Here is a 23604-nt window from a genome sequence, read left to right as displayed (position 1 = left end):
ATTTGGAAAAAGCTGTTGTGATTTACCAATATTATTATTGCCTTATTGTGTTTATTTTTCATCTTGATATCAAGGCATATCTTTTCCCTTCAGGCCACAAAGGCCTGAAGATCATAATTATTTATCTGCTGAGTCAGATGTGTGAAATCCGATATTTTAACATTAGAGGTTGCAAAACAGGAAATTTCTGAGAAAACATGCTTTGTTATTCCTAAAGTAAAAAAAAAACTTATGGTTTGAACTTTTATATATATGCTCAATTTATATCAGGTTCTGCATACAGTGGAACCCTGTTAGTCTGGTCACCTACGGGCCTAAAATAATTTATACGGCTGTGTTAATGGGTTGGTTGTATTAAAAAAATTCTTTAAATACAAAAACGACTAACTGAGCTTTTATTCTGACCAGAATAAAGTGGCCACAATAATGAGGTGGTCATATTAACATGGTAGCCGTAAGGTGAGGTTCCACTGTCTTTCACGATGTTATCTAAATGTAAGCTGAGAATGCTTTGATATTGCACACAAAAATATTTAACATGGGGTTGACATTATTATTAAAGTATAGCAGCCATATTTCAAATGTTTAAATAAATAAATAAATAAAATGTTGAAAACAAGAGTAAAGTTCCAGTATTGTTAAATAACCATCACTTATAACCTCTTATTTATTAACAAACAATGAGGCCTCTGCTTATTACAGTGGGTTTCAACATAAACCTTTTTATCTGTTCTACAATGTGCTACAATCAGCAACTGCATGATCATAGAATACATCCAGAACAGATGTCATTTTCATTTGACAAAATGAAAAACGATCAATGCTGGCTGGGAAAAATGACATCAGACTTGCTGACTCTTTTTCAATTAAAACTCGTATAAAATACCACCAGAAGAATACAAAAGAAAGTAACACAAATATTAACAACCATGTAGGTTATAAGTTCTGAGGGAGTAATGTCTGCAGAACTTAAATTGTACATGACGTATATTTTTTTAATTTATAATTTTTATGGAATCTACACAAGATCGTTATATGGAAACCAGAAAACAAAAGATACTGTTGTTTTCTTCGCCACATTTTAGCCGTCTAAAAACAAGAAATTTCACTTCCGGTTAAGCCAGAAACCATGGGGGGTTAAATACTGGGACTAGGCAGGCTTTGATGCTAAAACAAGAACAGAATGAACCAAACAAATGAAAAAATAAGTGAAATATCCTAGGCATTAGGTAATCAGGCATTATTCCATTTTTGGGTCAAAATTGTAAACATTTACGAAAGATATGTAGGCCTACCTTCTTGTTTTGATGTCACAGCCTGACTAGTTCCATCAAGCAAATAACAGAATATCTGTCATATACATGTACAGTTAAACTCTTCATCTTTGCAAGGCCTAGAAGTCTTAGTTTATACAATAACATTTAGCCCACATGGCAGGAGTCTAAAAGGGAGGAGGTAGGGGATCAGAACTGAAAAACATGACGGGGAAACTCGAACGGTGAATTCCCTTCAGTTGCCTCTCTCCTGTTTATGTCCCAGTTTTACACCTGCAATGCAGGCTAACCAGATTTAAGAACATTTAAATTCAACATATATAAGACCATACTATTAATAAAATATGGTTCTTGTTTTATGACATGGCAAGTTAGTTGACCCTTCCAACTTTTCTTTGGCAAAGTCCCACAAGTAAAAATCAATGATAACAGAATTTATAATCAAACTTAGTTTCTCAGGTGACAACAAACTGAATTCTGCATCGATCTTTGCCTTTGCTTTCACTTCTTGGTAAATTAGCTCCACAGCCCAGATAGAATTTCCTCTGATCTCCAATTCTAATCTGTCACCAGCAGGAATGATCTCTCCACTTTGTAACCTTTGCATCAATTTGTCAGTATATTTCAAGATTCCCAAATGCAACAGCGACTGCGGCACTTTGTAATCAGCAAACATGGTCAGGCAAGTAATATCAGTGAACTTCCCCAGGGATTCCCCTTCAAAGCAAGCCCAGATGTCAGAAACCAAAATCTGTGCACGCTTGTAAAAAGACACTTTTTTACCATCAAATTCTGACTCGTCTTGAAAACATTTGAAGGTGCTTGTGATTAGGCCAAGAAGCTTCTCTGCACTGTGGTCACATTGTGACAGCACATTTACAAATGAGTTCTTGTAGTCCTTCACTAGCACTTTGCCAACTTCATTTAAATTGCTTGTCCTTCCTTCCAGAAGAGGTATTTCAGTTGGTGTTTCTGATCTGAAGATGTGCTGACACTGAGTTTTGGTGATGTTAGCATAATATGATGGTGTCGTGATGGGGATTCCCTCCTGACAACACAAATAAACTACCAGGTTAGTTTTAACCCTTGTGGAATTAAAAAAAAAGGTGCCTGAGATGGGTGGTACTTCACAACTCCCTAACTCCCCTGCTCAGTCAGCATACTTAAGTTCTTTTATGGGGGTGTCGGGCGTGCTTCCATACAAGCTTGTTCTATTTAAGACCAAGATATTTCATTTTACATCAGAAATAGAAGCAATAAAATAAATTTATTATAGATGTGTCTAGAATGCTCCCCTCTGCTAATAGGAGACACCTACAACTATGTATAACAAAATAGGGGACACCTTAAAACCTGAGTTGAGTTGAGTTGAGTTGACAACTTTATTATGATAATAGCATAATGGCTAAGTCTTCCTAACTTTATTAAATCCATTTTGAAATCACTGGTTATCCTTGCAATCTGATTGGCTCTCATTGGTGCGATTTATTCACGAATCGCACTATTTTTTGCTCTAAATCCCATCTTTTTCTCAGCTAATGAGAATGGGACAGTAAAACAAAACAACCAATCAAATTTCAAGATTGGTTTAAAGTAATCAATAAAATTTCAGGAAAATGAAAGGCAAAAAGCCATTGTGTGGAGAATTTTGCAACTACTATTGCCAAAACTTTGTTGTTATTGTAGTTTTTTTCCAAAAAAATTGACGAATTTAATCAATTACAGTTTCTGAATGACGATTATGAGCTCCCTCAGGCTGAAGACCTACTTTAATGGAAACTTCCAACTTTCAGTGTCCATTTTGACGAATATTTTGGTGATTTTTCTTGAACATCTGCTCAAGATCCGTATGATACCGAGTCCAGTAAAACATAAACAAACAAAAACCACACAACAACAAATTGAGAGCCATCTCAAGAAGGTAGATGTTTCCAGGTTTCCGGTAGTTTCAAACGAAGCAACAAAAGAGCTCAACTCTGTCGCTGTGAATAAACATAGTCAAAATACGCCACACTGCACAAATAGTGAATGAATGAATGTCTTAGGAAGCCCGTGCAAGTCCCGCCATCTTGGAAATATCTTAAAACAAATGGCGCTGCAAGAACTTGACAAGGTGCTGAGTACTGAGTCCTACGCCGAGGTCACAAAAAGAAACGGAGATGATAACGAGCTGGACTCCCTTAAAATCATGCCATTGAACGGTATTTAAAAGGAAAAAAAAAACGTACTATCCACTGGGCATTGTACATTCGAGGGAATTTCACAACTCAAAAGAAATCGATCGCAGAATTACACAGGATATGCACCTTCAAATTCCTTCTCCAAAGACAATGAAAAGTCTCAGCCTCAACCACAGAAGAAAGGAAGGCCTTCCATAATTGATTCAGGCGACGAGAATTGAACTTTTATACCTGAAGTTGACTATTTTTGTTCTGACTTCAGAACTGCTTGTTTCTTTGTCATGCTTGAATGAGTTTTCGTCACATGACATCGTTTTGCATACTAAATGAGACGTAAAGGCGTTTCCGGTTCCACTTTTTTAAACAAACCGGCTACTGGAACAATACACCAAAAATCTAAAAAAAAATTGTGCAATTTAAAAATGGATCTAATAAAGTGGCAATTGAACTTCGGGTCGTGCAATTTTGGTCTGAAATCATACTTGTGATTTCACATCGAACTCGCACTGCACGCTGGTTCGATTTTGAAATCACGCGTATGATTTCAGACCAAATTGCACTCCATTCAATTCAATTACGATTATAAACTTACTAGTAATTAATACAGTATTATAGGAAATAAAAACCTATCATATCACTAAAGCTGCTTTTCAAGGATGCCGTGTCTCATTCAAAGCTGTAATGGCACAGTTTAAGTTTAAATTTGCTTAAAAGAAACTGTACACCGGAGTTCATGAGAAAGGCTGCGGGGCTGTTATATTCCTCAGTCGATATGCAGGAACATCATTTCTAGATGCGAATCAAGATTGTAGATATTCAGGGGTCAATGCATGTAAAGTTTTGAACATCATAACAGAGGTGGTTACTACTAAGCCTTTGATGACTAAGTTTTTGCCAGCCGAGTGCCTGGAATAGCTTATCAATATCATCTTCATACTTTGCTTGCACACAATAAAATGACTGGGCTGTGCAGTTTCAGATCTGATCTAAAATTTAATACCCTTTTTCAGACCTCTTAATTCAGTTCACATCTCTTATTTGTAAACTCATATAGTCATGAATGGTTTTAATTTGTATAAACATTTACAGGGCTGCTTCAAATTCCACTTTTTAATAAGGGAAAACACTGGAAAATCCCTTTAATTTGTGTACCTCACTGGCCAGTATTTGCCAAAATAAAGGATACCCTTTGACCACTCATACCTATATTTAAGAAACAGAAAACATGAACCATGTTTCTATCGAGCTAAAGAAACACGAGTAGAAGTTTGGGAGAATGAGAAATGCTCTGGGAACACAAGTCGACAGGCGAGTGTCTCCACAGTTTTTTTTTGAGTTCTCCCAAACTTCCACAAGTGTCTCTATGACTCAAGAGAAACACAGAGAACACGTTCTCTATTTCTTTTAGAAAATTTTTTAACAAAAAAAAAAAACTTGTTTACTTTGATCATCAAAATGTAAATTCCCTTTGCTTGCACCCTCATTACATCAACGGCTTGTGCTAGTTCTGTGTTTCCATCCAGTTATAGAGACAAGATTTTAAACCAATCAGCATGCATATTATCATAGGGACATTTTCTAAAGCTAACATATAAGGGAAACTGAAAAACCCTAAGCCTCGCTGGACAAACAGGCTTTACTTGTTAACTATACATTCACAGACCAATAAAATACATTTTTTACCCCCCTTTGACACACTACCCTGTTAAAGATGGAAGACCCGCCAGAACTATACCCTTTCATCAAAAGGGGAAGTGTCCCAGGTAAAAAAGGTTTGTAAAGACCATTGCAGGTTGAAAAAAAAGGTGGTTAATAGAATTTCTGAAAAGAGAAGAAATAGGAGGGAAGGGAAGAGAAAGCAGTTTCGTTGAAATTGAGAGGAACATTCCTCTTGAAAGGCCAAATGACAAGTGCCTCAAGAAAGGTTTTATAGTACCCAGTGTCTTCCATAACAACCCTTGTACACTCAAGTACTTTAAGGCCTGGATCAAAGAATTTTACTGGTAAAAATAATTTATTAGTTATATTTCTGACGACATAAATGACAGTGAAACCAAACCTAGCACACAGTTCGGTTTTAACATCCTCAAAATTTAAAGGTAGAATTGGTACTTCTGACAGGTCATGTGATGTGTCACATGATGTTTAGCGGAAAATAGCCATTATTTGAGGAATTGGTGAAGCTTTTTAGTAATCATCCAACAATAACGCTTTTCCTCTCATGTTTGGCCAAATGACCGTTCCTCTTTTTGCAAAAAAGTGTTATAGGGTCAAAGGTCGTTTTTTTCCAACAAAATTTGACCTTTGATCATTTATATCTTCTAAAACCAAATCAAAGGAGATCATTCCAAACGTTGGAAGGTAGATAATTTAAATTTGCATTGTAAATGCTCATTTATTGATCAATACAATTAAATTTTGCCACCATTTTGCCAAATTTAAGAAAATGATCACGTGACAGGTTACGTGATCAAAATAATATGTTCAGGCAAGGTGGGGCACTGAGTTTTATAATCAGGGAAAATTTCAGCTTGGAGAAGCAAATAATAATATTATTATAAACAAACAATGGCCTCCATTTTGCACGAAAATATGCCCAGGTATTTGTCTGCAGACATTATCTGTTCCGAGAAGCAAACAGCATTCCGAGATCGTAGTTTGAGGAAAACTGTCAGCTCTAAGGAATGGATAATGTCCAAGGACAAACATCCATGCCTATTATTGCACCAAATGGAGGCTATTTGTCTGCGGACATCATCTGTTCCGAGAAGCAAACAGCTTTCTGAGAGTGTAGCTCAAAGAAAACTGTGAGCTTCAAGGAACAAATAATGTCCAAGGACAAATATCCGTGCCTATTTTTGCCCCAAATAGTGGCTATTGTGTTTATCATCCTTCAAATATTTTTCGCAACACATGCAGTTTTGAAAACTGGGGAATATTCTCGTGACATGTTTAGACCAATCATGCGCGAGCAAAAATATTTCATGGATTATAATAGTCAAAAGATTATGAGCTCGAGATTTCTATCATGTGATAGTTGATGAGGGCACAGCCCAAGTCAACTATCATGCATAGAAATTGAGAACAAATAATCTAATTGTTTTAGTATAATCCATCAATATTTTCAGTCGTGCAAAAATACTCGAGCAGTCTCAGTCAGTGCAGTCGAGCAAGACTAACCCAAACACAAAATTGGTGTTGAAATTACTTTAAGGTAAGAAACCATCGCTTTGTCTCAAATTTAACATAACCAATAAGCAAAGTGTTTATGTCATTAATTTATTTAAAAATTCAACTTTTGTCAGTCTCACAATTGTTGACACGGTTTGATTCCAGGAAATAACATCAAAACATCATCAGTTTGATGAATAACCACATAACCTTAAGTTTAACCTTGTTTTCCAACGCGAAAGTTCCAGTCCGTTTCAGGGCAAAGTAGCGAGAAAAGTAGAGCTCACTACCAGCTCACGGCCAACTGTATCCCAGCTCCAATATTCAAGACAACATCCAAGCTTTTTGGCTCACAGGGCTGCTCTAATGACAAAAACTGCCTTGACTTTTTGGCACTTTCTTTAACATTTCTAGATCTCGCAGTTCAATTCTGCTTTTGCTGCAAGTTTTCAATCCACGAGAAGCGATTTTCGACTGAAGTTTGACAGTAGCATGATTTTCCTGGACCAATCACAATTCTTTGCTACACATAGCAACCAGTGAGATTGCTTCATTTTGTATAGATAATAGATCATGTCAAATGGCTTTTTTCATGTTTGGCAAAGTGGGCAAATGCTGGCTTTTGAGTTATGTTGAAAGATTTTGAAATAAAAAGATCTTTATCTGTAGTGGTTTGTTTCATTATTATATAAAACAAAAAGATTCCATGTTGCCGTGCGTCTGTTCAGTAATAGATCACAGAAGATGTCAAAATGTGGTAAGAACATCAGTGACACACTCAGCTATCGCCTTGTGTGCCACTTATTTATTCTTACCACATTTTGACATCATCTGTGATCTATTACTGAACAGATGCACGGCAACATGCATATGGTATCTATTTATTAAATAGATAGTGAGTAGCGTAGCCAATCCGAGAACAGCATTGATCGTGATAGAACGCTAGTATTTATACTGACAAGAGATACAGCTGCCCAACCACAATTCTACTTTACATTTCTGACCCAGGCCTTAAACTGCTTGAACAGAGAAAAGCAAAGATAACTAACACACAACAAGTGACCTTGACACTTCAATAAAGTCCTACTCTACTACTCCTACTACTCACATGTACAAAATTGTGATGACGCAATGTTCTTCCTGACACAACATACTAATAAGAGTTAAGACTGTTCAAAGTTACTTTCTTCATACCTTAAGAGCTCTGTTTATGGAGGCACAAAGGGCCCAGTAACCTGTGTAATCCTTTCCTTCGTAGCGTACCGTCCACGGCTCGATATCTTCATCGGTCCAAAAAGAAAAGTTTAACGTATCCAATACAACAATCCAGTCTAGAGTCTCCTTCGTCATTTCGCTCGGGTGCAATTCGTGTGATTTCCATATCTTAAAACTGTATTTCTTCGATTTGAAGCAGTCAAAGAGGATCTTAGACGCTTCCTCTACGCCTTTTTGGCATATAGAAACGTCCTTGCTCTTATAGGAGATCAATTTAGCTGATTCTCGAGGACTTAGCGGTTTCATACGCATTTTCACTTGCACAATACTACACGTGGTTTCCCATAAGCAGTCAAAAACCGGCTTTTTTAAGGGAGGGAGGCTAAGTACAAAAATGTTCTCTAGAGAGGGGTGGTGAGGTGTAATCAGTGATATTAGCAATCTGTATATTTAATGATTTTATATTAAAAAGCTTGAGATTTGGGAATCCCCCTATTTCACTTTCTTTATGGGAGAGTTTTAAAATTATTTTAAGAAGGAGAATTATGAATTTAGTTTTATCGGCCGCGCAAATCAGTCGGAGTTTGGTACGTGTGAAAATCGATCCGTAAAAATAAAAGGTGACACAGTCCAGAGCTTCCGGCGTGAAGAAGTTTCGTGTTTCATTTGTGCAGTCGACGATCGGACCAGAAGTTCATTGGCGTTCAACTCCAAGCTCTCTTATGACATTATAAATAATGCCCTCAATAGGTGGAGACTTCTTAGAAGTTCGAGATTGTGTCTTCATCAAAGGATTTCCATCGGACTCGGGAATCGACGTTTCCGACGTGAGGTAAATCTGAGCGCCTCGCATCTCAATTTTTGGCATGTATATTGTTCATTGTTGATTTGTGCTTATGCTTTGTTTAGGGAGTATTTTGAAAACAAAGTCGGAAAATGTTGCGTTCAAATGACTGCTCTTTCGAAGGACAAGCGCTGGGCTTTCATCACTCTCAAGTTTGACTCGAATGCGCTTGCTGAAGATGCCATTGACAGGTAAAGTTGAGCTCAAGTAAAACTTCAGAACGTGCTGGCTGAAATAAGGCTAATAGCCCTTTTGTTTATCGAAATATACGCTTTGCACGGTTACATAATTCACGAAAATTCCAGTGTCTCATTAACGAGTTGATTTCTAGTTGTTTGCAGTACGTTAAGCCGGTAATAAATGCATTCGTGAAAATGACCACGCGGTTTTCGCAAAGTGTCAGATTCAGCAGTTTTTGCTGAACCGTTTTCCTACAATGAACATTATTGAGGAAGACACATTTATTACTTGTATCGCCTTGCGTCAATGTTGTATTTAATTCTGCAGTTATTAAATGATTAACTATTGTCTTCTTCCAATTTTTCATTCAATGAAAGATGTTTTCAACGTTGTTTAAGGCAGCCATATTGCTTGTCCCAAGAGACTGTTGTTAAAGCCCCTCGACGTCACATTGTAAAACGACTGTAAAAACTTTATTCACTTGGACGCTGGCAACCGCAGCAGTTATACTCTGACAGATCAATACTACCACTCTTTAATATCAAGTGATGTTACCTCAGAACAAGTCTGGTTGTGTTCCTGCATAATAGGTTTCCATAGTAACAGCACAACCTGTTGAAAAGACCCCATAACTTATCTAAATTCTTCCTAAACTGATTTATCTATAATAAATAACTACTGCAAAGTGCCAGAAACTGTTGCCAGCAAACTTAAATCATCATCTTGAACTCCACTCCCCTGTAGAATCTTTAGAATCTTTTTCAATAAGACCTTCCCTGCTAAAAATAATTATAAGCCCTTCCCATTTCACCCTGGTTAATCAATTTTCTTGGTTTTCTTGAAATTTTACAATTTTTGGAAGTGTAGAAAATGGGAATTTTTCTTTTAGCTTTAAAACCATGATCTATGATTTCTTCACCAAAATGGACACACTAGCCTTAACAAATATTTTATGTTTCCTTGTGGGAGGATTATATGATAATAAATAAACAATAGCCTCCATTTGGCATGAAAATATGCTTGGATATTTGTCCGCGGACATTATCTGTTCCGAGAAGCACTCAGTTTTCCAAGAGTGCAGCTCAAGGAAACTGTGAGCTTTTGAGGAACAGATAATGTGTATGGACAAATTATCCGAGCGTATTTTCGTGCCAGATGGAGGTTATTGGTTTATAATTTTATCCTTCAAATATTTTTGCAACATGCGTGAGGTTATTTGTTTATAATTTTATCCTTCAAATATTTTTGCAACATGCATGATTTTGAAAATTGGGGAATACTATTTGGATATTCCCCAGTTTTAGCTGGGGAATATTCAGTCAAGTGATGCACTTAGACCAATGCACAGGAGGGAAACTATTTGATGGATTATAATGAGATATTATATTTTTATTATTAAGGTTCAATGGAAAATATCTTTGGGGACATAAAGTACAGATAAGTTTTTGGAGAGTACCTAAGAGCTTGGCACAATCAGGAAGATTTCAAAGAAATAATCATAACCTTAACAGCAGAAGATGGGACGACAAGAGAAGCTTTGAGGAAGCAACAGAAAAATCCTCAAGGCATAACAACGACTTTTCAAGGGAGACTAATACAAAGCCTACAGTGTCAAGAGAATCTGTGGGTTATGATGGTAAAGAGGAGTTTAGGGTTGATCAAGATAATAGAAGGTATCCTGAAGGAACTTTTGCTGAAAGAAGAAAGAATTTCAATTATAAAGAACACTGCAATGGGTATTCACAACAATACTGGAATGGTGATGAAGGAGAAGAAGAAGCTTATCCAATATTTGATGAGAACAGGGCTGGATGGGACTCTGACTTCAGCGGCAGAAATGAAAACCTTTCGGAAAGGGAATACTATGACAGAGAAGAGGTTTGTGCAACCTACATGCAATAGACATTGTGCATTTTCACATGGAAATGTCCCAGGTTCAAAATAAGAATTTTTACTAATTGCTATAGTAACAGTTATGTGAATGTTCCATGGAAGATCGAGTATCCCTGTTAATATCGCTAAATACAATAATATTGTTCCACCAGAGGTAAATGACGGTGAACTATTCGTCAAATGATGTCATTTCATAAGTGATGTGATTACCATCATAACACTGATATCTTGTGCCACAGTGTACTATGGAGTAATGAGTTTTATCTTAATTGTGATGTTTACCCATCTGAATTCAGTGGTGGAAGTGGTGGAACTAGATCTTGAGCTATGGGGGGGGGGGGGGGAAGGGGGTTGTTTTGCTTGCCCTGTCGGCTTTTCTTCCTTCTGTGATTTCTTCTTTCTTACCCAAAATAGGGGGGGAGATGGGTCCCCCTGGGCTCCCCCCTAGATCCACCACTGAAATTGTATTTGTACGTTAGGAATTGTCACATGCTCATGAGGGAGATATTTGGCCAGAAAGGGAAGAAGATCATGAAAGAGAGCAAGATTTTGGTCAATATGACAATTATCCTGAGATATATCAAGATCACCTGAGAGAAGAGTGTGAGGATAACCATTATGCCTACAGTGAGAGACTGTTTGAAGATACACGGGAAGAACCACCTTATAGAGGTGAAGATCTGATGCCAAGGAACAGACAGTGGTATGATGACAGGGAGTGCATCAACACACAAGATTGCAGAAATCAAGGTACAGTGAGGGTTATTAAGATCTAATTTCTCTTTGCAGTGTCACTATGTTGTCAAGCAGGCAGGTTATGAGAATATTGAATATCATAAATAGAGGCTTTTTTTCTTGATTTACCACCAAATTCCCAGATCTAATATTTGAAGAGATTGTTAAGAAATCAGCGGAGAGAATTGATTATTTTCAGTCTTGGAAGTTACAGATTTAAAATTGCCAAATTTTGGTTCCGCATTTCTGTTGTAACAGCATTACTATCTCACTTACCATTTTTCTATAGAGGGCAATCATAACAGTTTCCCTTCATTCGATAAAGAAAGGCAGTGGCCAAGATGGGAGGCAGTTACACCTAGCAGCCCAAATAGGAAGAAGCCATCTGACCCAGCCGTCATCACAGACACACCCAAAGACAGTCCGTGGGTACAGAACCCAAGATCCTGCAACAAGCTTAGAGAGTTCACCGGTAGAAGAGCTGCAGCATTGTCAGACGAAAGGTCACGATCAGATGAGTGGGTAAGCAATACTCACAGACATTTCAGAGATAGAGGTCGTCATAGTGCTTCGCCTGTGAATGTACGTCCGAAGGCCTATGGTGACCGAGAGCCCCATCTCTTGGACAAAACGTTAAAAGTTTCCCCAGAAATAACTTCTAATTCTGCTCATTCAAGAAGAGGTCGTGGCAGCATTTCGCCAGCCAGAAATAGACACTCTTCGGCGAAAAGGGAAAGCAGTAGAAGTTTGTCTGCAGAAAGGAGTTCTGATTTTAGACATCAGGGAACCTCAACGGGCAGCGAAAGATCAAGTCAGGCCTTCAATAAACAGCGGCTAGATCGAAGAAAAATGGAGAGTCGCAGTTACTCCCCAAATCCAAATACCAAGGTGCCATTGTTGAGAGAAAGAAGTGTCGAGAATGGAAATGTAAATGGTGGCAGAAGAGGGACTGATCTGCGACGTTCTCTGATGTTACACCAACAAAGAAAACATTCTTCATTAAGAGAGAGAAGTAGAGAGAACAGTATAAAGTATTCGGAAAGAGCCACAAAAACCTCTCCAGATAAACGTGATAAATCACCGGGTTCCTACAGCTCGGCCGAGTCTTCCTCTTCCAATCAAGGTACAAACAGGAAACGGCATAAGTACGATGATGAAAAAAGACGAGATGACGTTGAGACTATTAAAAGAAGTAAGTTCGCTTCTGGGTTATTGTTAATTAGTTGGAAACGTTCTTATTTCTGGGTTAAGAGCAGGTAAACGTGATTATGACTTCAAAATATAAGTACTCCAAGTTGTTGTGATCTGCTGTTACCTTCTCTTGCCATTCTGGAAAAAAAATTCCTTTTTAGTCTTTCTAGTGACAATTTAATTTGAACCCGTCATCGATAGAGCGAATATATAGAAGCAAAAAACTGATAAGAACAAACAAGAAATGAAAAAACAATAAGTGATGATACTTCTACAAAATGTACATGGCACAAAACATTCCATCGCTCTTTTCTCAGTAGTTACAGGTAAAACTGAATGACACCAAAAGTTTCGCAGCATTAAAATCTATGTTTTCTCGTTTCTTTGTAATTATTCCTTTACAGGACGAAAAACGAGCCTGAATCACTCAGATAATGCCTCAACGTATTCTGACCCAGAAAACGGAAACAGGGATTCCACCGGGAAGAAGAGGCTAAAAACAACAAATGAAAGTAGGATCAAGAAACTACTTCCTCAGGAGCAAAAAAGAAAATCAGGACAGGTAAGTATTGAAATTTAGTTGGACAATGATACATGGCTATTCCCTCACTCCACGTTGCACCAGAAATGCTTGTAATGGTGCGAACAAGCAATAACACATGGCAAGTGCACTTGCAGGAAAAGAACGTTTTCACTCACGTGACCAGGAGACCAACATGGCCGCTGTTTCATTGTTTTGGAACACCAATATGGCTGCCATGACGTCATGTCCAAACGCTCTATACAGTTTCTCAACAGGCGAACTTTGCTGACATCACTGTTTACATTTTTCCTCAATAAATTACGCTTTTGCGCAGAGAAGTCATCACGCCAGACACGAATTGACTACAAACATTTAAAGAGCTTGTGAAACTTAGTAGTTGGTGAAATATTTGGGTCTTTGGATTTAATATTCGAGGAGAAATTGGCTTTCCAAAACTGCAGAATTTCTGGGTGGTAAAAGCGCTAATGAGCTCATACATTCAAGTTTTGAGTTTCTAAACCCGCGTCGCACAAAACGTATTCAATACATCGGGCTCAAATTTTTTGCGACAGTTAATCGCGCTGTGCCCTTTCAATATTCACAACTAATGTTTTGCAACTCCATCAGAAACTGTTTCGCTTATGCTGATGAGGCAAATATTTTACTGAAAAGAAGATTCTCCTGTAGATAGTGCTCTTCACAGAAGACGACCGTTTGCACGTTTTGTTTTGGTGGAGAAGCGCTGAACATCTTGATGACAACACATGTAGCCAAAAATTGTGCTAGGCGTCATGATTAGGTCTGACATATTATTTGGCTACGTGTATAAATTGTTTATATTGATAAAGCACGACAACCTAAGTTCTTGTATTTACAACCACTTTTTCCAAATCTACTGACATTTGTGCTCGTGTTCTTGTTGTCCACAGCAAAGACAGCATGTCACAGACTATTCCATCAAAAAAAGAGCAGATCGCCTTTTGAATGCGGTAGCTGTCACTTTGACAGAATGCAAGATACTCTTGAGAAGACCAGGAAGTAAAGAAGGTTCCTCTAAAGAAGGCACATCGAGCAGTATTACTTCTGTCGCACTTAAAGGTGTTGACAGTGTAAGAGGTTACACCACGAAGCCCGCTGGACAATCTGAAGAATATCGTCCCAGTGAAAAGAGTCGCCTGGAGCATGCCCAGCCTGTGGCCACTGAGAATCTGCAATCGCTGGATACATTTGAGGTTGATCGGTGTACGAATGAAACACCAGTTGAGGAGTGGGCTGTAGGAGGGACACCTGAAGGAAACATTACTACCCCTGACAACAACGCCAGTCACCTAGCAGTCCCCTGCTGCGAAGGCAGTTCAGATCAGGACATGAGCGAGGTTGAAGAAGATTACAGCGGTTATGACTTGTCGAAAGAGAATTTAGATTATACCGAGAAAAACGCTCGGACTGAAGACATCTCAACAGAGAACGATGACTTTATGGATGTAAAGAAAAACTCTACCTTTATTGTAGATGACCCTAAGACAACGGACAGAGTGGAGGTTCCTGAAACTGATTTTCAAAGGACAAGTAAAGCGGATTTTATGGCGGAAATGGAAGATAAAGAAAACTCTTTGCAAGGAAACTGTCACATGGACGAACTGAAGACCACTAATGAACCGGCTGAAAAACCTGTTCATCCGGCTGAAAAACCGGTTCCTAATTCTTACGATTTCGCCTTATGCCAGAGCCCCGTGAAAGAAAGTAAGATTTACACAGAAAACGACACATCCAATGAGATATTGTCAACCAATTTGCAACATGCTCACATGGAAATTTCTTCAACTGAAGAAAACATACCTAAACTGGACTTAGTTCAAGAAACGTGGCTGCCAGAGGATTTTAGTGTTTGCGGAGAAGGCGAAAACCAGCTTGGAACAAGTAACAGTTCCATAATTGAAGTTGGCAAGGAAATTGATGGTAGTGTCTGTCGGAAGGACTTGCAAAGGAGTGTTTCCTCTGACGAGACTTCGCCAGGAGTTCTTTTACCAAACAAAGTGTTTTGTCATCCTATGGAATTGAACAACACAGAAAATGCTATGGTTGAGAGGGGCGAGGAAGATAGTCCTGATATTACAAAAGCAGAGCACAATACCTCCGAATTAGGTAATGATTGTCACAACGTCAGTCCCACAAGATCTGAAGTCCCACCCCCGGAAGTAGATGTTTGCAGTATTGTACGCAATGCAAAGGCCTTGAAACAGGGAGGTTATAACACGGAGCAATCTAAGTGTAATAACAGTGGAATATATGCAGCATGTACCATGGAAAAAGTGCAAGATAATGCCATCTACGTAGGAAAGGAGCAGTATGTCTCTGAGAATGAATACCGTACTCAATCCCACCAAGTAAATAATTTCGACACTGGGGCTTGCAAAACAGAATGCCGTGAGGTAATTCCTCAATATATCGATGGCGACAATGAAGATATCACTGATGTGATTAGTGCGGTGCAAGAAGCTCATGAATTGGAAGATGATGTTAGTTTCTTCAAATGCCAGGAGGTTACGTATATTATCGAAGAAGTGTATATCCTTGAAGGTGCCAAGGTCACAAAACGAGAGGTTTATAACATCAGAGACATTGATCACGTTTGTAATTCTAGAAATCAGGAGTGCCAAGGAAATGATGCTGATTTTGATGTCACTAACACAGAACAAGTCTGCGTCACTAGTGTCAATAACACACAACAAAACCTGTCTAACAAGGTAAGTGTTGGCGAGGATATTCCTGACAGAGAGGGTACCAATGTGGAGGATGCTGTGGTTGATGCCAGTGGCCTAGATCAAGAACACGGTGTCATAGAAAGTATCGATGTCATGCGTAGAGAGGAAAACAGTAATAACGTTTGGAACATGAAAGACAAGAAACACAACTCTGAAAATGCTGGATTTAATGGATTTAACACAGAAAAGGTTTGTGATGCGAAGAGTAATGATGTCACGAATGGTGTTAACAATGCAAAGAAAGAAAAGCACACTTCAAATAACGGTTATTTTATCAGCGAACAACGGAAATATGATGACATAGAGCATAAAGTGTATAACATGGTGGATGGTTGTGTCATGCAACAGGATGTGTATTGCTCCAACGATGGAAATCGGTCAGATAACACGAGAAAGGACAACCACACTGAGATCAATGGAGGAGATAATGAGACAGATACAGACCAGGAAAGTTATCACGTGGATACGAATTCATATAACATGGCTGATGCTCAAATAAAACAAGAGACTCGATCCATAGCAAACAACACAACTGAGGATGTAAGGTTAAAATTCAGTAGTCAAGAGGTTCAGCTGAGCGAAATAGCATCAAAAGGCAAACCTGCTGATATTGGAACACATCATCCGAGTTGGACAAGCTTAGAACCTTGCAACTTGAGTGCGGCACAAGCTCAGTACTCAACGACTGATGTTGATGCTACTAAATCAAGCGCTTCTTTCTTTAGTATCAGTAGTGTCAATCCGCAAGCGAAAGAACATCATTTGATTACCGAAGATTTTGAGCACGTCGATATGGAGATATCCTCGGAGGAGGAACCTCCAGATCACTTCATTGGGTCATCAGTCTGTGTGAATACCAGCACCAGCAGTATAGAAAGTGATGGTGGTAAGCCTTATTCTCCGAGCAGCCCAACTTGGACTAGTGACGAACATCGTTCCCCACTTCCTAAAAATGATACATCTCCGTATTCTCCAAGTCACCCGACAAACGTGAGTGGAGGTGATTTTGAGGTATGTATTACCAATGAGGACGTGTCGTACCAGGGTGGTGGACATGAGACGGATGCACCTATTTGTGAAGCGATAGAAGTTGTCCATCCTGAAGTATGTAAGAACAAATCAAGAAGCAGGGCTGCTGACGAGGAAGAAGAGGTTTTGCATTTCAATCATATAGTCAAGGGTGATAGTATGAGTGATACAACCCCAAGGTCTTCCAGGTATTTTAGATCACCTAAATCTGGGGCTCCAAGAAAAAGCGTTTCGCCAGCCAAATATTTCATTGATGGGAATTTGCCAACCAAAGACCTGATGAAAAATCACATAGTTGCTACCAGCGATAAAGACGGGAAGAGTGTTGCCAAAGATAGTGAGGTTTGTTCAGATAATTCCATGACAGACGAAGGGAGCAAACACAATGTAAAGCCTTTGTTAAGAAGCGAAAAGAGAACGAAAAGTTTACCAGCAACTGTCTCCATGGATGCAAAACCTAAGGTAGTGTATGTGACCGCTGCCAAGACGTACGACTTTAATACTCACAGAGTCACTCAACATAAACCCCGCATACTTTATGCAACCAATGATAAAAGTGCTAGACCTGTGAGGTCTCTATCTCTGGATACAGCGTTAGGAAAAGGTTGGCCTCTCTGCGAGAACTCTAACAATCGCCCAGTTGATTGTGATCAGCAATCAAAGTTTGTTGCTGAAGCGATCTCGACTGTTGAAGTAGAGAAACGAAAGGATGGGAGAGATACTGATGGTCACTTGAGACCAATGTTTCCAGATGGTTCTTTCATTAGTGATGTTCCTTTGAAAAGGATGAAATTTGTAGCTCACGATGATGACCAGGAAGTCGTCAAAATCAACAGTGCACCCAAGAGTGTAAGGTCTGAAGAAGGACCTGATAATTGCATCGACTGTGGTGGGACAAGCGGTGCTTTTAGTGTTGCCAAAGAATCGTTACCTTCGTGTTGTAAAGCAAATCAAGACACATTTCTATCGGGAGATCTTCCAGAAAGTGATGGGTTATTAGTTACACAGCCGCCATTGGACTTGAGACAAAGTCATGTGCCTAATGAACATTGTCTTAGCACAGACCAGATACCAAGTCAAATAACAGGAAGTGAGACTAACTGGGGAAGATCTAATGTCAGTAACATGAGTGAGATTCCAGGGACATCTGATGTTACTGATAAGAGACCTTTTGCGTCTACTGGTGAGAATAAGGATTTTGGATTTAGTGATCAGGGAACGTCGATGCCAAAGAGTTCTGTCCTACCAGGAAGTACAGTTTTAGAAATAGAAGGTGAAAACGAAAAAGATGCGCAAAGTGAATGCTTGAGGGAAATTCAGCAGCAAGTTTTACCTCATGGAAATGAGCAAACGCTTTCCAATTCGACGTCTTGCTCTGCTAACAAGAGGACCCACCCCGATTCTACAAGAGATGCATCTCGTCCTTGTAAAGTACCACGTAAGCCGCTCAAGCTTATCATACCAACCACTCCACTGTTTAATCACGATATCAAAAGGTCACCTCAAGCTGCTCACCGCGGGAGATATTTCAAGAAAACTAGCACGTCTACAGTTACTCATGCAAGTGTGAATATGGTTCCAGAGAGCAACTCTTTGAAGATTTTGCAAGGTGATGGTTCATCCATCAATAAGTTCTCTGGTGACAAATATACTGCGATGACAGAAAAAGACACTTACAGCGAGAATGCGGAGTTGGCGTGTAGCTTATCACCCGCGGTAAGCGGTACCCCTGCTACAACTGACTGTCCACCCCCTACTTGTAAAACCGGAAATACGTCACCATTTACAGCTCATAGTCCGCCGTATAAAACGTCCAATGAAAATACGAATATCATGGAAAAGAAAGCAAATAGCTGCAGTGGAAACGAAAGTGAGTACATCGCTTTAAGGATGGAACGACTTAGGAGAAAGAAAGAAGAAATAGAGCAGGTAACCATGTCTACTTGTCAAGTGCTTGTTGTCAAGTGCTTGTGGTTATTATGTCCTGACAAACCGAGAGGGGGTTGGGTGGGGCCTGATAAGGACATTTTGGGCAATATTCCCAGAAGTCGCTCTTGGGATGATGGTTGTTAACCACTCTATCTGCTGGACAGTGATTTATCTGTTGGACAGCGTTATCCCCCTTTGGAAAAACTTGGGCCAGGTATTTTGCTCTTGATCAACATTGATTTCTTTCTTCATATTCACCGTGGAGGATTATTAAAAAACACAGGTTCAGTAATCTGTAATCTTTACATACAAGGTGAAAATTCATCAGGATTTACAGTACTTTTATTTTAGGTCTTGTAAGGTTTTTTACTGGGAGAGTAGCATTGCTTAAAGGAAAATTCTGGTAATTCCAAATGGTAAAGGATATAGCTTGTCCAACCGAATTAACCCCGCAACAAAGTAAAGTTTTTTCTTTGTCGCCAGCGCAGTACGCTTCTTAAAGCGTACGCTAGGGAAACATCGCTGGGGGAGGGAAGGAAAGAGTGGGGAGGGGGGGGGGGGGGGAGTTGTTTATCAAGTTACATTCGAGGTCGCTACTTTCGCTACTTCCGGTACATTACAGCATGCTTGTCAGTCTTTCGGCACGTGTTTGTCTTAACATTTCCTTTACACTCGACATGATCATCTTACAGTTATTGGATTCATGACGCTTTTTTTCCATTGTTGTCGTAGGTGTACAAAAGGGAATGTCGTACTGTTGTCAATGTGGTTAAGATGTTGGTAAGGTAAGTGGTTGAGTCAGTCTTCACTGAGTGAGTCTTCTCGTTGATTCTCTGCGGGCCTTTTCCTCAACCTCCACTGTGTTAGTTGCAAAAACCGCCTGAATTGGCGATGACTGTCTGTAGGATTTTCCATCTAGCGTGATATAGGTTGTAAAAACTTAAGCATTCAATGGAATCGTTCTCCTCATAGGAGTAGTTCTTTTCGGAGCAGAATTGCCGCTACGGATGCTCTACAGTGGCGGATGAAGGAAGGACGTGCCCTTCCGCACCCTTTCCCTCCATATTGGCGAAAATACGTCAGGCCCGAGGAGTCGCACACCTTTTTGAGCCGCTCACGTCTTCAATGGATTTATTCTCTTTTGCAGCAATGATCCAAGACTGGAAGGACTTTTACAGAATGCTGTTCGTCGTAGCTTGCAGGATATGGGACGAAGATGCGTGCAAGAGTTGGAGAAACAAGTTCGTCCTGGATCTTGAATGTATTACCTCTATTGGCGAAGATGTTTGGTTTTCCATTCCAGTAGTCCAGTCCTGCGTTAGATATTTTTGGTGTATACAAATGGTCTAGGCCTATAGGATCAGTACCTTGTTGCTATTTGTCGTCCAGTTGAACACACTAATTGATTGGTAACCGCAACTAAAGACATTAAACGATCCGAAGAGTGTAGTTGCCATGTCATGAAGAACAACTGGTGGAAGCCTCTCATGTGACAAGGTTGGGATGCTCTTCGGACAATTTGAATTAAACCCCTAAAAGAGACCACTCTGGAAGTGGCTCGAGCTGTATTTAACCCCTACAAGATACCACTTTGAAAAGGACAGACAGCGTTTTTCTATTATTATTTCGAGTGCAACCCTGAAAGATACCTTGAGGGCTAAGCATTGTGGCGTTTTGTCGTCAACATCCTAAGTGAGACCAAAATCCGTGATTTACACCCCTAAGGGTGACGACGCGCATCCCCGACGTATTCACATGAGAGTCCCCCTCCCCCCACCCCCCGACGGGACTAGAGGAACCATTCGAAGAGTGCAGGCAAGGTGCGAAATCAGCAGTATATGTTAATCAAACGTCAAACGTCAAATTAAGTAATGCCCGTAAAATCTTGCTTCCGAGATCACAATTTCTCGAGTTAAGAAACCTAGCAATATTTTTTTAATCACAATTGACATCGGGATCGTAGATGTATACCTAAGCAAGCGTAAGTAAGACTAAAGAAGATTGTTTAGACTACAAACGGCGAGCTTGAAAAATATAGTGTAAGGTTTTCAAGATGTGCCGCCTGTGGCCATGGAAAAATATCCATATAAAACGTCAGTGTACTCTAACAAATTAGAGCTGTAGCGAAGTGAATTGAGTTTGATAACAGACCGCGAAAATTTAGTGAGAAGCAATCATACATCTTTCAGTGATCTGACTTCACATTAAACACTGTATCTCGGGCAATGTTCTTCCTTCTCCAACTGGACAACAGGCTGAGTCATATTGGAATGTTGTAGAAACAAACTAATACTGTATTCACCAGGCTGATGACCGTTTTCCGTTGAGTTTTCCTTTTAATGAGCCTCACTTACGTTTTTAAATGATTGCGTGTTTTTCTGTTTCCTGTTACAAAGCATAGTTTTGGTTTGTAATGGCAGACTTCCTTCAATCAGTGTTGCAAGCAGCAGGCGTGTTAATTTAAGGGTGAAGTTTGTTTTAAACATCTTAGTATCATGAGTATCATTTTAATTTCTTGTATAGAATTTTTCAAAATAAATTAAGTTTATTCAAAGTGGTTTTCTATCGTAATCCCTTTGAAGAACAATTTAAGTTGCATACTGAATTTAAACTAATTAATTACAAGAGAAATGGAAAATATAAACTGACGAGCAACAAAAACCAACCAGGCTCTTCTTTCGATTGGCTTTTCATTCCTTGTTTGGGTAAACTTCAGAGTGAAATTTGTTTAGGAGTGGCCCTAATACCTAATACAGTGGACCTAATACAATCATTTCGCACGTTTGGTCGCGTAGTAGTCGTACATTTGAGCGAGCAGTTTTAACCTTCGCGCGCATCTTTACTTAAAAGGAAATTTGAATAGCCATTCACAGAAAAGAATCAATCGGACTTGGCCAGATTCTCACTTAGTAACTTCTCCTCCGGCTTGAGGGTAAGGTGAGCACGCGAATGGACGACGATAGAAGAATTAATCGCCATCAGGAATAGTGTTAAATGGAATCAGAGGCTCTTGTGAGCCAGCTCTGGATGAATTGGATTAGTCTAGAAAAAATAGTCGAATAATAAAGAGGAATTGGTGGGTTGGGAGTATTGAAAGTTATTTGGAACGTTGAAGAACCCACGGCAAGGCAAAATATAGGTCCGCAGAGCACACGTGTGCCTGCTTACATTTAGTTCATATAGTTAGTTTATAGTTGACAATTTTTGAAATGACTTTTTGAACGCCTATCTGAAAGCTCAAGGAGTACATGTACAGTGAAACTAGCTAAGTATACAAAAATTAAATCAGAGGCTGTTTATACAGACCGTTTATAAATTTTAAAATGGAATATATTATTTTGATTGGCACTGGAACATCGTTATTGTAAATGCCATCATAGTTCCTAGCTCTCATCTGCAAGAATAGTGTCAAATAACTTCTACAATCTATTGCACAATGAAGCCATTCAATGAGAATTCACCATATTCACCCAGTCAGAGGAGTTGGTTATAATATGTATAATACATGTATTAGTGAGTCTGCAGTGCATTTTGGGTCAAGGTAATTTGATCGTGGTCCTTGTCCAGTCAACATTCGACTGTTGCATTATGAAATGGCTATATTGCAACTATACAGACAGTATGTCACATTGTTTAGACAGTTATAATTTAAAGACAATCAGCTTGAGAATGCCAAGAATATTTTGCACAATTTTACTTTACTGGGACGCAGATATTGCCAAACTCTTGTTTATTTCATGCCATCGCAAATGTAAACAATCTGGTTTTAGCTAGCTGGTAAATGGGAATAGAGAGAAAAGTATTTCTCGAAATATTCTAAGAATCATTTCAGACAGTTTCCAGCATCCCTCCCAGAAAGGGCTACTTGAAACAGTTTGGTTGAAAATAACACTCTGCCATGAAAACCCCCTGCTAAATCTTGTACCAAAAAAGTTCAATTTGGTTTTGACCTTGAACCTGAAGTGAAGGGGATGTTCTTAGTTACAATATAAGTTTTCTCCATACAGCTATACCCAGGCGGGGAGGGAAGGGACTTAAAAAAGTTTTAAACAAGGAGGCTCTGCCCATGTGTTTTTTCCAGAAAGGTTACCTGTCACATACATGTGGCCTCGAACTTGAAACCCCTTTCACATACCCACAGTAGACCCACTACATCTCTTTTCATGAATAAATTTGCAATTAATGTTTAAAATCCCTGCCTTTTTACCTCCTCCTAAAAAGTGCACCTTCAGTCAACTATGACAAAATAAAAAGGGTATTGCAGATTGTAATGTAGACAAAAATAACCATAATTTTCTTTCCTGGAAATGGAAATCAGAGTGTTTTATTCCTATCTTTACAATTGTTTGTGTTAATTTCACTAGCGATGCATAGATATTCAAAACGATTGTTGACAGGTACACTATTTATATTTATTTCGAGCTTTGATTCTAATTGTTTACATATCTTGTCTCTAGAAGCAAAATAGAACTCTACATACATCACCAGCCACCATGCGTGTTTGACACGAGTTGTGTTTGACATGATTGGACAGTAAATCTCTCTTGCAAAAAGTAGATCTACACAGATGTCAATAAACCCCAGAACATGGAGCATTCTGGAACATCCTGGAACATCAAAAAATTATAATAATTATGAGAAAAATATGTAAAATTAAATTTTTATAAATAAAATA

The 23604-nt window shown here is 39.1% G+C and overlaps 2 protein-coding genes across 2 annotated transcripts; one reads left to right on the top strand and one right to left on the bottom strand.

Annotated features, from left to right (window-relative positions):
* Positions 1 to 26: 26 nt before the first annotated feature.
* LOC145460472 (queuosine 5'-phosphate N-glycosylase/hydrolase-like) lies at positions 27 to 8154 on the bottom strand. Its single transcript, XM_081445306.1, has 2 exons — positions 7820 to 8154; positions 27 to 2322 (listed from the first exon to the last, which is right to left on the bottom strand). Exons 1-2 carry the CDS (start codon positions 8150 to 8152, stop codon positions 1609 to 1611), a joined length of 1047 nt encoding a protein of 348 aa, XP_081301432.1. The 5' UTR covers positions 8153 to 8154; the 3' UTR covers positions 27 to 1608.
* A 416-nt stretch (positions 8155 to 8570) lies between these two features.
* LOC145460468 (uncharacterized) lies at positions 8571 to 21486 on the top strand. The gene is made up of 9 exons (XM_081445300.1): positions 8571 to 8672; positions 8750 to 8875; positions 10265 to 10742; positions 11237 to 11507; positions 11782 to 12684; positions 13088 to 13245; positions 14136 to 18929; positions 19662 to 19714; positions 20077 to 21486. The coding sequence occupies exons 1-9, from the start codon at positions 8578 to 8580 to the stop codon at positions 20186 to 20188; spliced, it is 6990 nt and encodes a 2329-aa protein (XP_081301426.1). The 5' UTR covers positions 8571 to 8577; the 3' UTR covers positions 20189 to 21486.
* The last annotated feature ends 2118 nt before the right edge of the window (positions 21487 to 23604 follow it).

Source organism: Orbicella franksi, chromosome 11 (genome assembly GCF_964199315.1).
Source record: "Orbicella franksi chromosome 11, jaOrbFran1.1, whole genome shotgun sequence".
NCBI lineage: Eukaryota > Metazoa > Cnidaria > Anthozoa > Scleractinia > Merulinidae > Orbicella > Orbicella franksi.
Note: the sequence above shows the minus strand (reverse complement) of the source record. Positions and strands in the feature narration are given on the sequence as shown.